The 16,485-nt window shown below is 43.3% G+C and overlaps 1 protein-coding gene and 1 pseudogene across 7 annotated transcripts in view; one reads left to right on the top strand and one right to left on the bottom strand.

Annotated features, from left to right (window-relative positions):
• Positions 1-10,095, bottom strand: part of CDK12 (cyclin dependent kinase 12) — a 63,432-nt gene extending 53,337 nt beyond the window's left edge. For 5 of the 6 annotated variants that reach the window (XR_014291806.1, XR_014291807.1, XR_014291808.1 and 2 more), the window contains exons 1-2: positions 8,474-10,095; positions 3,508-4,389 (exon numbers count right to left, since the gene is read on the bottom strand). Coding sequence is in view for 3 of the 6 variants with exons in the window: in XM_082602687.1 (XP_082458813.1) it covers positions 3,508-4,389; positions 8,474-9,522 (1,931 nt within the window). In the remaining 3 variants the exon portion in view is untranslated. The remainder of the gene's footprint in view (positions 1-3,507; positions 4,390-8,473) is intronic. The other variant, XM_082602688.1, reaches the window with a different exon arrangement.
• Positions 10,096-12,066: 1,971 nt separating this feature from the next.
• On the top strand, positions 12,067-12,911 carry LOC309793685 (tumor suppressor candidate 2-like; annotated as a pseudogene). The gene has a single exon. The product of its transcript is annotated as a tumor suppressor candidate 2-like (transcript).
• Positions 12,912-16,485: the final 3,574 nt, after the last annotated feature.

Raw genomic sequence — 16,485 nt, 5'->3', positions numbered from 1 at the left:
AGCCATGGCTGCTGAGCCTGCGCGTCCGGAGCCTGCGCTCCGCAACGGGAGAGGCCACAACAGTGAGAGGCCCGCGTACCGCCAAAAAAAAAAAAAAAAAAAAAAAAAAAAAAGATCATTTATCTTAAAGCAGGTTGTTTAAAAAGTGATTTATTTTTATAAACTTGTATTAAAAATTTCAGTGAATACGTTAAAAACATTGTATTAGCATTCTAGTAAAAAACAAGCATTCTATTACAAAAATCCTAAAATCTAATCTGAATGTTTACCCAGGTCTATTTACACGAGCTCAGTACTTTAAAAATACAGCCTTTAAGAATAATGTAGACTCTACTCAAGTCTGATAAAACTCCAAATGAACCAGGCTATCAAAAAAATAAAGAAAACAATATTTAAAAAACCCTATGTGGTTAACTGAAAATTTTTTAAAAAGCAGCAGATCCCCATGAACAGCTACGTTCATGAAGAATGTACTATATCACGGTGGATGTTTGGCAGCCTTTGCTTCTTGAAACCAAGAATTGTAGACCATGAATCAGAAAGGTTTTTGCCTTTTTGCCTAATTAAAGTGAATTAATTAAATTCACTCCTGCATTTGATACCTGGGTTAATACACTCCTGTCCAATATATATGTTTGAAAGAAAAATTTCATTCTTTTCCCAAAGGACAAATCCTCTAATACAAGCTTTATGTCATCCAGGTGGCAAATAATTTAACTACATGCCCGATGTCATTTCACACAAGCCCTGACTCTGACTCCTTCAGCAGTTTTACTTATTCAAATAATCAATATTTAATGACTGCATTCTGTGCTCTATGTTTAAAGCACTGTAGGCAATAAAAAGATGTGTAAGTCACATTCTCAACATTTAAGCTCCTGAAGCCTCACATGAGAGAAATTAGAGAGGAATATGAGTCCCATGTGCAACTTTCAGATTCCTTCCTAAAAAGTTTTCTTACATAAAATTATTTTTTGGGACTTCCCTGGTGGTCCAGTGGTTAGGACTCCATGCTTCCAATGCAAGAGGGGCAGGTTCAATCCCTGCTCAGGGAACTAGGGTCTTGCATGCTGCGCGGTGTGGCCAAAAATATTTTTTTAAATAAATAAATATTTTTCATGTGAAAGATAGGTTCAGCTGGTACATGGATAGGGTGGCACCAAATAAGTAAATAAAGACAAGAACAGAAAAACTATCTTGAATTTATAGTTTTATAGTGAAAAATAAAACGGATAGTGGAAGAAATCTTCACTTCCATTTTTCTACCTTTAATAAGGACTGTAAAGTAAAATAGTTACACTTTTGGAATCAGAATAAATATATAACAATTTTTTTTGTGTGTGTGTGTGGTACGTGGGCCTCTCTCTGTTGCGGCCTCTCCCGCTGCGGAGCACAGGCTCTGGACGCGCAGGCCCAGCGGCCATGGCTCACGGGCCCAGCCACTCAGCGGCATGTGGGATCCTCCAGGACTGGGGCACGAACCCGCGTCCCCTGCATCGGCAGGCAGACTCCCAACCACTGCGCCACTAGGGAAGCCCAACAAAAATAATTTTTCTCACTTCATTCTCTCTCTTACACATTTTTAAAGATAGCTACACATACTCAAATAAGCACTGACTGGTCTTACTTTACCCCTCATCCACAATCTGAAAGATAAAAATTCCTATGTGCTTTCTATCAAAATTGTTCCACCTCTGGATACCTGCACTCTATGCTGACGCGTGGTAGGCAGGTTCATCAGCTATTTGGTTAGCCAAGTAAACATTTCAAAAGGAAGATTCTTAGCCACACTGATACTGTCCTAGCCACTACGTAAACTAATATTTAAACAAGGTTCCTGTGCATAGATAGTGGCCTAGGTTCCCTTTGGATGATACTCAACTGACTATTTTCCAACAAAAACTGTAAAAATATATCGCTTGTATCTATGAGAAGTATATTGTGTACCTCAACCAAATTTTTCTACATAAATTTCAGGTTCTGTTCTTCTTTGCAGTTCTCAGGATGTGGCAGAATTCATAAATACCTATTAATATTAGAGCATGTGGAATTTTTCTTTAAAATCAGATTTACAGCTATAGTAAATATAAATATAGTAAATATAGTAATGGAGCCATTCTTTTAAATAATCTCTTTCCCCCTCATTTATTGCACTTGCACCTTCTAAAAAAAGCACAGAGTGTAATCTGAAAAAATATAAACCTAAAGGGCTGAAATGTACCACTGTTCAAACTACTGATGTCACCTGGAAAGTAAGGGAAGCTTGGGAATTGGTCTGGGATGCAAGACCCATAATACTTATTTTTGTGCTTATGTGCTTACAGTGGAAGTTTGTTGCAATAAGTGAAACTCATATCCTCCAGAACAAGAGGGCAGAATCTCCATAGAAAAAAGAATAACACAAAGATTGCCATGGCGTATGTCACTGCTAAATCATGTTTGTTTGGTGGTACTTGCCTGGCTAGGCCTGTCAAGAAATTAAACAAATATATTTCCTAATGCCTTCCATGAAATCAGATTCATGCTTCAAATCATTTCAGTTTTCAACACTCAGAGGACTCATTAAAATTAGAGCTCTTCCCATCACCCCACTGTGAATTTATATTCTAATTAGCAAAGATTCTACATATTGTTCTTTTCTTCTTACAGGATAATTAATTTTTTTAAAGCATCAGGAGGAAAAAAAAAGTAGCTATAAAAGACATTTTTGGGACCACTGAGGTTATTATTATTATTGATATGCTACTGATATTATTTAATAAATGAATGATAAGTTTTTTAGGGTGATAAAGGTATTGTGATTATATAGGAAAATGTTCTTGTTAGGAGAGACATGCTAAAGTATTCAGAAGTGTCATGATATCTACAGTTAAAACAAAGATGGCAAAAAAATTAACAACTGGTGAATCGAGGTGAAGAGTATACAGGTATTAATTATATTCTTTTAACTTTTCTGCAGCTATTTAATATTAAAATTTTCAATATAAAAATTTAAGGAGAGGGCTTCCCTGGTGGCGCAGTGGTTTGAGAGTCCGCCTGCTGATGCAGGGGACACGGGTTTGTGCCCCGGTCTGGGAAGATCCCACATGCCGCGGAGCGGCTGGGCCCGTGAGCCATGGCCGCTGAGCCTGCGCGTCCGGAGCCTGTGCTCCGCAACGGGAGAGGCCACAACGGTGAGAGGCCCGCGTACCGCAAAAAAAAAAAAAAAAAAAAAAAAAAAAATTTAAGGAGAAAAACACATGAGTTTTTAAAATTTGAATCAAAATTATCAATAAATACACTTATGAGAAAAAGGGTTACTAGACCTCAAACTGTAATTCTCTTTTCCTAATAAATGTCATACATAAGGACTTTTCCACTGAAAACCAAACATCAAAGGCATTTCCTATTCATGAAAGCATTCTAAACAGCCATTCGTTAGATCAATTTTGACAAAGCTTGAGAACAAAAAATACATTACACTTAGAACAAGAGGGTTAAAATTTCCCAGTTAACTACAGGACTTACCTATCCATGTCATCATCTCCCAGTAATAAGGGTGGGAAGGGCAGAGGAGGCAACGTTGAAGTTTTTAGGTGTGGAATAGCAGCTGTTACAGATACTTGAGTCTTCACAGAAACCTGTACAGGGGGCTGAGAATTTGCCTGAGAGGACAGAGTTGATGTCCTTGGGTGAATAGAAGGGGGCAAAGTTGAAGTACTAGAAGAAGGAACCTGACTAAATGCTGGTTGGGGAGGAGGCAGAGGTGGTTGCTGTGGAAGAGCTGGTAGTGGAGGCAAAGGTGGCAAGGGGGGTGTCTGAGGTGGAGGGGTAGTAGTTGGCAAAGGAGGTGGAGAAGTAACTGTGGGTAGAGGTGGAAGGGTCTCCTTTTCAGATGTCTCTGTCTCTTTTGGAGTAGCGATCTCCTCTGTCAGTGCTACAGGTTTAGAGTCTCTTGTTCCCTGTCCTTTCGAATCTTTAAGAACAGGATGTTTTTCAGAGTTCTCATCCAACTTTATTTTCCCTGTATCTAAAGAATTTTTGACCTCTGTATTTAGATGTGTTACATTCACCAGTTCAGTATCTGGGGCAGATTTTTCCAATTTTACACCTCTGGGTAACTTTTTAGACTCCAAGCCTGAATCCTTAGCCTCTACTGAACTGTTCTCTTTTCTAGGCAAAAATATAGGTGAACCCTTGGATTCCTTTCCATCCATTTTTGCTGCTGCAGCAGCTGCTCTTTCCTTCTTTTTCCTACTGAGTTCAGCTCCCAAGCTGGAGTTCAGTGGAAGCCTGACAGGTGAGATACTGGAATGTCGACTGCGTGACCCGGATCTCTTCTTTTTACTATGAGAAGATGAGTGTCTTGAATATGCGGGACTTCTACTTCTAGACTTCATGGATTTTCTACTGGAAAAAGAAAAAGGCAGTTTAAAATGGATAGACTACAGCAATGTGGAATAGATCAGTTAAGCAAACTATGAAGAACTGTAACTTAAAAAACCCACTGAGTATTTAGCAACCTCAAAAATAGATTAGATACCATCAAATAATAATAATAATGTATCAATATTGGTTCATTATTTGTAACAAATGTAAGATGTTAACAATAGGGGAAACTGAGTTTGAGGACATAAAAGAATTCTTTGTACTATCTTTACAATTTTTCTGTAAATTTACAACTGTCCTTTACTTAAAAAAATAGATTAGAAGGAAATAAATCCTGCATGGCAACATATTTCAATCATATAATCTAAAAATTATCCGCTACTTATTCAACTGAAGGAAAATGGATGGATACTTTTTTCCCATGTTAGAAAATACCCATATTCACAATGATTACTTTTAGCATTTTGGCTTAAATATCTGATAAAGCGAAAACATGATTTTAAAAAGTCATACTTAATGCTAAACGTCAGTTATATCAATTAGGAAGTTAAAAGTAACTAGCACATTTCATCAAAACCTAAATTTTTAAAACTAGACGGCTATTTTATTGAGAAATCCCAGGAAAAGATTCTGTTCCTTGTATCCTCACTTTATAATTAAGTTGCGTCTATACTAAACAAACCCCCAATATACAAGAGTTAGGATTTACAAAAACTAGATAAACCGGAGAAACTGTCTTACCAAAATAATTTATTAGAAGTTCTTAAAACTATGATGGCTTCTAGTACTTTCAAATATAAAATGATTTCCAATAAACTTTTTAGGAATTCATAAAGCAAGGTATTATAGCATGTTCAACTTATCTTCTCCATTATTACGGAAGGATTGGAAAGTAAAATCTGGGAATCTATAAGGCAGATTATTCTAAATTAAAACCCAAACCCTATTAATTCTTTTTTGCTTTTTCATAAAGCCTAATGTGCTCAGGCCTCAGTGTGAGGAGGAAAAAAAATTAGCACAAAAAATGTGACTGGACAAAAGATAATTTGCCCAGTAGTGTAAAACAAATTGTTCCCATTCCAGATCTTCAATATCTCCCTTTATCGTTGATCATTGGTAAGACTGATGTGATTCAAAATGTTTCAAAACAAATAGCATATACATGGTAGGTGAAGCAACTCACATGTCAGTCATGATTTTCTTCTACCTATAATGCTTTTTGGAAACCTTCTTCCAAGTTTATTAAAATGTAAAGTTATCATTGGAATCAAAGTGCTCGAAACAACAATAACAACAACGTATATATGAACATGAGGATATAAAATACTGAAAGTAGTTAAGTGAATTTACCAAATATCCACTTACCCTTCAGAAAACTAATACTTCTCTTGTAAGTAAGTGGCTAAAACAAGAGGTTTTCTCTGATTGAATTATAGGCTGGTCTAAAACTAACACTATCTCAGGAAAACACTAAGTAATGTCAGAGACCCTGCTCTACAAACCACTGTTTCTTTCATCTTTCAGCATGACTAAATCTTCCTAAGGAACTCTGCTACAAACCTTCAACTTCTGAACAGAAGCCTACTGTCAATAGGACGTTTGGATGGCCATAAGTTATATAAATGTTACATTTGAGGTCCAGGTCCACTCTTCAAGGAAAAAAGGGGGTAAAGGGAACAACAAATAGGTAAATGCAGGCAACAAAAAAAATTGTCTTCAAAAACAAATGTATTTTTTCCCTGAATTAAGTTAGGTTCCACCATTTGAAATGAAATTTCTACTATTAATCACTACTAATTTGGTGGATGCAAAAACCTTGCGTTTCTGCCAAAGCATTTTCAGCCTTTAAAAATGAAATCTTTTGTTTAATTTTGACTGTCTCTCTCAAGGGAAAAAAAAAAAAAGAGAATACCATAAAAGGGATCTGTATGTTCCTCCACTCTGACTCTAAGAAACTGAATGAGGAAAAATACGTACATAACGCACGCACCCAAACACATAATGCTCTTTTCAAGCCAACTAAAAATGTGCATGTGACTCCAGGATTATTATGTAGTGTTTATATTTGTGTCCTATAATACCGTGTCTCCAATTCTTTCTTGATTTATTTTTACCATCACTGCACTAGTTCCAACTAAGTGAGTAGAGGAAGAGAGAACTTGAGATTTGAATCCAAAAGGAATCACTGCAAAGTAGCAGTTTTTACAGAAACTTGTTTTAGTGTTTTAGCCTCAATGTAATTCTGTATTCCCAAACCCCATAACAATCAAAAGTTCTCAGAACAGCCTTAATGAAACTACTCCCTCAAGAAAACAAATCTTCTGAGAATATTTCTTAGGCATCCTTAAAAAACTAAGCAATTTTACAAATGGTACACTTAAGACATCCGTTTCACTGTATATCAATTTACCCCTCATCCCTCCAAAAACAAAAAAGTGAACTCTAGCTAATGGTGTACATGCTAAAGTGTTTATAGTGAAGTATATGGATGTCTGCAACTTACTCTGAGATGAATCAAAACAAATGAAGGTGGAGAGATGGACAGAGATGACAAAATGTATAGCAAATATTAATTGCAGAATCTAGGTGGTACATACTTGAGTCCTCACTACAATTCTTCCAACTTTTCTGTGTTTGAAAAATTGTAATAAAATGGAGGGGAAAAGCCTAAGGAATTTCAGACTCTGACAGCTAGGAACTCCTGTAGCTTGATGAATTCAAACTAGTTTATGAATAATTATAACTTTAAGTCAGCAAAAATTATCCACATTGACATATAAAAGACATGCATGGATTTTTTCAAATTCGCGTAATTTCTCTACTGGTGTTCAACAACATTTCCCTCATTCATTGATAGAATTTACTGACTGGCTCCAAGTACCAGGCACTGTACCTGGCTTACGTATTCATATTTACTAATAAATCCTCACAACAACTCTAGAAGAAGGTAGTTATTATTCCCATTTCACACACAGAGAAATTAAATTATACGCCAAAGGTCACAAAGCAAGATTAGGATTCCACTCAGGTGTAACTCCAAAGCCCAAGTTCTGCTTTTGAGGAAAATGTTAAGTCTACAAAGAGGTAGGTACATCTCACCACCTAGAAACAAGAACAGTTTTCTGTAGACAATTCACTTCAACAATTAAATTTCAAACTAACAGGACTTTCTCACCCAAAATATCACAGTGAAGGTACTATTACCAATTTTTAAGAGAAAGATTTTGAAATTCACCTGTGGTCACAAGTCAGTCAATGGTGACGCTGTAAATAAAATCAAATTATCCTTGGAACCAATTTCTGCTAGGTTATACCATAAAAGGGAAAAAGAACGAATTGGCTGAATTTCCACTAGAAACATCACATAAAAGACAGGAGTCTCGGGCTTCCCTGGTGGCACAGTGGTTGAGAGTCCGCCTGGCGATGCAGGGGACACGGGTTCGTGGAGCGGCTGGGCCCGTGGGCCGTGGCCGCTGAGCCTGCGCGTCCGGAGCCTGTGCTCCGCAACGGGAGAGGCCACAACAGTGAGAGGCCCGCGTACCGCAAAAAAAAAAAAAAAAAAAAAAAAAAAAGACAGGAGTCTGTTGTAAGTTACCAAAAAATTGTCAGTTAGGAAATAACCTTACAAGTCTGGAGACTCAGGGGACAGCACAAAAGGTAGATGACTTAGGCACACAGCCCCGAGGTAATACAAATGGAAATTTTCATTCCTTACACCTCCCATCAGGTCCAATGAAGCCTAAGGCAGTAATACCAAGCGATTTGTAAAACGTTAAGACAAAGCAACCGAAATAGCTGGATTAACTCTGGGCACCAGTATCGATCCTTTGCGGTCCGTAAGCAGAAGCCTATGGTTTCTCTCACAGGGGAGCTTACAGCGGAAGGTCCCAGCCCTGGAAGGACCTACCTTTGGCAGCGGTAGGCATGTGAACTCTCCAGCTCTGGGTAAGAGACCACCAGGCTCACCGACATGATGACTAGCCCACAGCGAAGTGTTCTAGTCAGTGAGGAACACCGGGGGCTTCAACAAAACGGGCCCGTGTCTACTCGCCAGTCCCTCGCAAGCCGGCGTAAGAAGGAACGGGCTGTTCGACCCATAGCTCACCTGGGGAGCGGACTCCGGCTCAGAGAGCGCTTGCTCAGGAAAGGGCTGCTGGACCGCCTTCGGCCGTAGGGGCTGGGTGATCTCCCACTGTAAGAGCCACTCCTTTCATAGCTGGAAGAACGTCGCCGGCCGTAGGGACTCACGGACCTCTGTCGTCTGCTGTAGGGACTGGGCGACCGCGCGCTGGACTGGTAGGCCGAAGGCTCCTTGTACGGTGGGCTGCTCGACTGCCTTCTTGAGGCGCTGCCCGGACTCTTCTTGTACGAGTCATAGGTGCTAGAGGTGTGAGACCTCGGGGGACTAAGGTCATAATCTTGGCCGTAAGACGCTCCTGAGGGGCTATCATCTTGCTTGGGGCTGTCCGACCACTTCCGGTGGGGACTCCTGGACCTCCGTTTGGGGCTGTCCGCGGTTTTGTAACTTTTGGGTGTCTCCCGCTTCCGATGACTCTTACTCCGGTCTTTGTGCCCGGACTTCAACTCACGTTCTTTCCGGGTCTTCTCCTTATGGAGTTTGCATGACCTGGGTTCCTTGTTGCTGCCGCTTTTGGAGACCTGCGACTTGCCATGGTCATCATTCTCCTCATTGGAACGCTTTGAACTTCCTGACATCCGGTCCTTCATCGATCCCGACTTGCTGGCGGCTTCCAGGTTCTTTTCCTTCTCTGACTGTTTAGCTTTTAGTAAGTCCCGGGGACGTCTGTGCTGGTGGTGACGGTGTTTGTGCAGGCGGTCACTCCGGTCAGTCGCGCGACGTTCATCAGTCTCCCTCCGGTCCAGTTTGAAGGCCATGTCGTCAGAGAAGGTATCGGAATCAGAGCTAATGTCATCATACTCCACCAAAGGTTTGATAATTGTACCCAAAGGTGCTGCCTCGGGGGTCACCAACCCCATGTCTTTGGAGTGCTTGGACCTATGCCGCTTGTGCTTCGACACCAGGCGGTGACGCTCTCTGCTGTTGGAGCTGCCACCTCCCGATGACGGCTGCAAAGTTCCAGAAGCTCCTCCACTCCCGTCCTTCTTGCCCCCATGTCTCTCTGGATTGGGCATTCCCTTTCCCCTGGCCTCAAAAAGGGGAAAAAGTTCCCCAGCACTCCAAAAAGTAACCCCCACCCTCCCCCCCAGCCCCAGCCCCACGCCTACCAAAGCGCCCCTACAAGGGGGTGGGGAGGGAAGGGACGGTAGCCCAGGCTCCTCCTCCCTCCCGACTCCTCAGCACCCTCCTACATGAGGTGGGGGGGTGAAGGAGCCAGGGAAGAAATGAGAGTTCCTCAGCAGTGGAGTTGCGAGACAACGGGTAGCCGCTCGAGTCTGTTTCCCCTCCTCCCCACGCCGAGCCAATCCTCAGGCCCAGGCGCCGGGGAGGTCGAGGAAGTAGGAAGCCGACGGCCCGGGGCTGTGGGGCCGACTCCGGCTCTCGGGCCCTGTGAGGGCTGCGCGAGCCCTTCCCCTACCCGGTAGCCCGGCTCGGGGCGGCTTCCTGTCGCTGGGGTCCCGCGGCCTAGGTGCCTCACGCCCCCTTTGTCCCTCGCTCCTGAAAGAGCCCCTTTTCTAGCTTCCGCCTCACCTCAATACCTCACACTCACTCGCTCCCTCTCTGAGGCTCACAGTCACACACTAGGTTAAACCGAAACGGCACTGGGAGGAAGGGGGAGGGGGTAATCCCAGGAAATATCGCGAGAATCTGCAGCTCTCTCGCGGTATTTCGTGCTTCCTTTCACCTCTCGCCACTGCCTCCTCAAACAACGCGAGAGCAAGTCCCGGGCCAGAAACGCCTTCCGCCAGATTCTCGCGATAAGATCCCAGCTCCCCGTTTGAGCAAAACTTTATTGAAAAGGACCTAGGGGGAATTTTTAAATTCAAGACTTTATTAATAACTCATTGAACAAATACATATTCCCAAGTTCCGGCGCAAACTAATTTTTGCATACTCTGTCACGGCTCCTTTAAATACCAGGATGAAAATATTGTCAACAGGATAAAGGGCAAATGTGGGGCTATTTCAACCCAACTCCCTAACGTATGAACGATTCTTCCCACTTAGGTAGCATATACTAATACGTGCATTATTACTAATTCTCGTACTGGCATGCAAAACACGATTTCCTCATCCCTATTTTACAGATAAGGAAACCCGGACTCAAAAAAGTTGAGTAAGTTACTTAGGGTAACAAAGCTAATCCAGCAAGGGCCAAAGAAGAGATTAAAATTCACGTCTGGGGACTTTCCTGGTGGTGCAGTGGTTAAGAATCTGCCTGCCAACGCAGGGTGCGTAGGTCCGGGAATATCCCACGTGCCGTGGAGCAATTAAGCCAGTGTACCACAACTACTGAGCCTGCGTTCTACAGCCCACGAGCCACAACTACTGAGCCTGCATGCTACGACTACTGAAGCCCGCGCACCTAGAGCCTGTGCTCCACAACAAGAGAAGCCACAGCAATGAGAAGCCCACACACCACAGCGAAGAGTACCCCCTGCTCGCCACAACTAGAGAGAAATCCCGGGCACAACAACGAAGACCCAACACAGAAAACAACAACAACAACATTCCTTTGTAATCATTTAGCCATTTATCTTCACACAGAAGATTATAGTTATGAACAAGCAAAGCATAGTATTCATGAACAGGAAAAAGTATCTTACACTGCCCCTCATTTTTTATCTTTCAAAACTCCTTGGCACGTGTTAACTCATTCCGTTCACAATCTACCTCTTCACAACTTACCCCTGAAATAGGTTGCATTAGTGAGGTGACTAAGGAACAGAGAAGCTAAGTGGCTTGTCCAAGATTCCCCATTCTTTTCTTCAATGAATATATGTGTGTGAGACTTTAAGGTCCTTCTCCGTGTACTAGTGCCCACTGAGACCCCTCAAGAAGGATATAGACAATATATTCATACCTCAAAATGTAAGGTAATAAATGTCATAAGAATGATACAGAGCAGTGGGGAGGTTCAAAAGAAGGTTGGGAGTGGTAAGAGAAAGCTTTATGGAAGTATGACAGTCGAAGGGCTTCCCTTCCCTGGTGGCGCAGTGGTTAGGAATCCGCCTGCCAATGCACGGGACACAGGTTCGACCCCTGGTCTGGGAAGATCCCACATGCCGCGGAGCAACTAAGCCCGCGAGCCACAACTACTGAGCCCATGTGCCACAACTACTGAAGCCCGCACGCCTAGAGCCCGTGCTCCGCAATGAGAAGCCACCGCAATGAGAAGCCCGCGCACTGCAAGGAAGAGTAGCCCCCGCTCGCCGCAACTAGAGAAAGCCCGCGCACAGCAGCGAAGCCGCAACACAGCCAAAAATAAATAAATAAAAATTTTTTAAAAAGTATGACATTTGAGTTGGACCAGAAAGAGTAGATAAGGATTTGTATATGAAAAGAGCAGCCAGTAAATTAGGAGCCAGAAAACATACTGAATGAAGGCAGAAAAACCTACTCTCCAAATCACTCCCTGAAAATGTTCTTGTTGCTTTGGGTACAAAAAAAGTTTTTTACTCAAATGTTTGAGCCCATAAAACTTCATTTAAAAAAAATGAGGGAAGACTGTGGCGGCGGCACCTGCGAGCGGAGGCGGGGCATGGCGGCGCGGACGGCCCTGTGAGAGCGAAGCTGCCGCGGGGCCCGCCATGCGCCGGCGGCCCTGACATGGGCGCCAGCGGCTCCAAACTCGGGACCTGTGGCCCTTCGCCTCGGCGGCGGGGGGCGGCGGCCCGGAGGCGGCTGTCGCTGAGCAAGCTTTGGTGCGACCGCGAGGCCGAGTCGTGCCCCGCTTCGTATTCACTCGCCGCGGCTCCATGTTCTATGACGAGGATGGGGATCTGGCTCACGAGTTCTATGAGGAGACAATCGTCACCAAGAACGGGCAGAAGCGGGCCAAGCTGAGGCGGGTACATAAGAACCTGATTCCTCAGGGCATCGTGAAGCTGGATCCCCCCCCGCATCCACGTGGATTTCCCTGTGATCCTCTACGAGGTGTGAGCCTGAGGGGTGGCAGGCATAAACACGCCCTGCCCCAGCAAGAAACCCCCAGGCTCAAGGTGTGGCTTCCATTGAGGAACCTAGGCTGGGGCCACAACCGTGAATAAACTCCACTGGCCCGGAACCTTCACCTGTGAGCAGGGCAGTCCTACAGTGCTGGTTGGGTGTTGGTTTGTCTGTGGACAAGAGGTGGCTGGTGGCTGGCAAGGGCTGATGGCGGAGTTACCAGTCCACCTTTCCCAGCAATCCCTACGAGGAGCATGGCAGGGCATATGCTGGTCAGGAATGCCTGGTTCCTGTGCCCTTGCCTGGCCTGCATTCTTCCAAGCTTGCCTGGGGCCCAGCCCTGCTGGAGGATACAACACTTTACAAGTAAGGTCTGCCTCTTTCCAGCCCCAGGGCTGTGGGAGCTGTACACAAATGGGAACTTCCTTTCCCTCACTTCCTTTACCCTCTCGTTGGAGCACTGCAGCCGTTTGCTACCTCGATTCTTCCTGTGTTGGACAGAAGCTGGAGGCAGAACAAGCCTGATTCTTCCTGCCTACCTGCCCATCTGTTCCCACCCCCAGATGGATGGACAGTTTGCTGGCTGTCAATAGGTGTGGGAGGTTTCTCCCTCTACCCGGGGCTGGGCTGATCCCTCCCCACTGCAACTAGTTGTTGACCCCCACCCCAACTGAGAGGGCATAGGATGGGGATCAGGAAGGGCTCTGGATGCCTGTGCCTATGGGGTGTTGCCACATCCCACCTACCGTGTCTAATCCCCCTTGCCCTTACACATCCACCACCCTGTGATAAGGGACAACACCCTAGGGCTGGTGCCAGTAGCTCTGAGGAGCCCACCACCCCTTCCCCTACAGTGTACCCATCCTTTCAGGATCAGTAAGAGAAAAGTACTGGAGCCCTGGGTAGGGAGAGAAAGGAGAGAACAATCATAAAGGAATACTTAAAATGTGAAAGCTTGTAAATAGTCTAGTCCAGGATGTTGGGGCAGAGTCTGATTTCTACATAAAAATGACTTTTTTTTTTCTTAATTCCTTACTGTGCAAACTGTTCTTTAAGCGTGTGAGAAATGGCTTGGGGAGGGTAGCCCTCAATCTAGGAAGGCTGTTGTGTTATTTGTTCAATAAAATTATTTGTAGACCCTGCCAAAAAAAAAAAAAAAGACGGGGAATTCCTGGTGGTCCAGTGGTTATGACTCGGTGCTCTCACTGCCAGGGGCCCCGGTTCCATCCCTGATGGGGGAACTAGGGTCCCACATGCCATGCGGCTCAGCCAAGAAAAAGACTAAGTTTTTCATGACAACTTTTTAATCATCTATGGAAGTAAAATTAATACTATCAAGAAAAAAGAAAGAAAAAAAGAGGATAGAATTAAGTACTTGAACTCAGGTGTGGTAACTCCTCATTCATTGCTGCAAGAAGGCCTGGATGTAAAGGTCTCCACCAGTGTCTAACATGATGGCAGATGACGTGAGACTTAATGAGCCAATTAGATGAAGTGACTGGTCCACTTTATTAAACGTTGGCATGAGTTCAGCAAAATTACTCTATCAATTTTCCTTTTTTTTTTTTCTTTTTGCAGTACACGGGACTCTCACTGTTGTGGCCTCTCCCGTTGCGGAGCACAGGCTCTGGACGCGCAGGCTCAGCGGCCATGGCTCATGGGCCCAGCCGCTCCGCGGCACGTGGGATCTTCCCAGACCGGGGCACAAACCCGCGTCCCCTGCATCGGCAGGCGGACTCTCAACCACTGCACCACCAGGGAAGCCCCGTGTATCTTTTTGAGTTATAGTTTTGTCCAGATACATGCCCAGGAGTGGGATTGCTGGATCATATGGCACCTCCATTTTTATTTTGGGGGGGAACCTCCATACTGTTTTTCACAGTGGCTGCACCAATTTACATTCCCATCAACAGTGTAGGAGGGTTCCCTTTTCTCCACACCCTCTCCAGCATTTATTATTTGTAGACATTTTAATGATGGCCATTCTGACCAGTGTGAGCTGGTACCTCACTGTAGTTTTGATTTCCACATTTCTCTAATAATTAGCGATGTTGAACATCTCTTTATGTGCCTGTTGGCCATCTGTATGTCTTCTTTGGAGAATTGTCTATTTAGATCTTCTGTCCATCTTTTGATTGTTTTTTTTTTTGGTTATTGAGTTGCATTAACTGTTTGTATATTTTGGAAATTAAGCCCTTGTCGGTCTCATCATTTGCAAATATTTTTCTCCCAGTCTATAGCTTGTCTTTTCGTTTTATGGTTTCCTGTACAAAAGCTTATACGTTTGATTAGGTCCCATTTGTTTATTTTTTATTTTTTTAAAAGATATGGTACATTTTTTAAAATATTTATTTATTTAGGCTGTGCTTCGTCTTAGTTGAGGTTCATGGGATCTTAGTTGCCGCATGCTGCATGCAGACTCTTAGTTGAGGCACGCATGTGGGATCTAGTTCCCTGACCAGGGATCGAACCCAGGCCCCCTGCACTGGGAGTGTGGAGTCTTACCCACTGGACCACCAGGGAAGTCCCGTTTGTTTATTTTTGCTTTTATTTCTATTGCCCTGGGAGACTGACCTAAGAAAACATTGGTATGATTTATTGTCAGAGAATGTTTTGCCTATGTTCTCTTCTAGGAGTTTTATGGTGTTATGTCTTTAAGCCTTCAAGCCATTTTCAGTGTGTCTAAATTGTTAAATACAACGGCTGAGATTGGCCCCAAAACTGGTGAGAATTGTGCCTTTGTAAAATAAGGGTTGCTTCCCTCTACAGAAAAACTTTGAACTCTGAAATTCCAGGACTGCATGATTTGCTTTATTTGCATGACCTCCCAGGGCAGGGAGTCAGGGCAACTCTGGGAAGCCCAAGGTGATCAGTCAGGTGATGACTGTAGTTTCCCTGTAAATCTCCCAAAGCAGGTCAGAAAGCTTCTCCTTAGGCTGTACACAAGGGGAAATATTTAACTAAAGTTATAATTTTCCCCCACCCCAAGGCCAATTTGTTAGCTTAGATTTTGGTTTAAAGAGTCCTCTGGAGTCTCCCACAAAGCTTAGTCATTTAAAATTTGTCCATCCTCCTCTTCTTGGCATATAAGATTACTCCTATGTGTACCTTAAATGCTTTTCTTATTTAATGACTCGTCTCTCCTATCTTTACTTTTAGAGTACAAATTTTTCCACGATGTCATTTCAGCTGCATTTTCGGATGAGAAATAATAACTTATTCTATTCTGTGACTAAAATTTGGTAAAGTTTATTCTGTTTTCAAGTTTTGATTTAACGTTTCCTAGCCACACTTAGTACAGACATTATTGTTTATTTGTACAGAGAGCTTTCATGGGGAAATGTAACTGTGTATCCAACAGTGATACTTTGGGCATAAGAATAAATTAACAAAAATGTTTTGGGTGCCTACAATTACGGTGACCAGTCATATTTTCAGAACTCTAAATCAGGTGAGCCCATCAAGGGCTGGGGCTGTGCTTTCAAGTTTATATTACCAGCTCCTAATACACAAGTATTAGGACTCCACAGATATTTGTTGGATGAAGAGCACTTTGATAACAGGAAAGGAAACAGCATTTTATTTTAGTTTTTGTTTTTATTTATTTATTTTTTGGCCACGCCACACGGCTTGTGGGATCTTAGTTCCTCAACCAGAGATCAAACCCAGGCCCTTGGCAGTGAAAGCATGGACTCTTAACAACTGGACTGCCGAGGAATTCCCACAGCACTTTAAATATGAACTGTCTTTGGAAATTCTCACTTGGATAAATGCTTTTGCTAGATTTACATGAACATACTTTTACACTAAAAAATTTTGTTGATTATCTGAAATTCAAATTTAATTGAGTGTTCTGTATTTTATCTGACAACACTATCAGTTTATCCCAACAATATGCATTGAGTCTCTGACACGTGTCAGGAGCTAGGCTAGGCAGTATCACTAGACAGTAGTGAAAGCAGCCGCCCTTCCTGGACTTGATAGTTTAGCAGGGAAGACAGGCATTGAATGCATCATCATGTACTTAA

Source organism: Mesoplodon mirus (genome assembly GCF_964341445.2).
Source record: "Mesoplodon mirus genome assembly, chromosome: 18".
NCBI classification, from domain to species: Eukaryota; Metazoa; Chordata; class Mammalia; order Artiodactyla; family Ziphiidae; genus Mesoplodon; species Mesoplodon mirus.
Note: the sequence above shows the minus strand (reverse complement) of the source record. Positions and strands in the feature narration are given on the sequence as shown.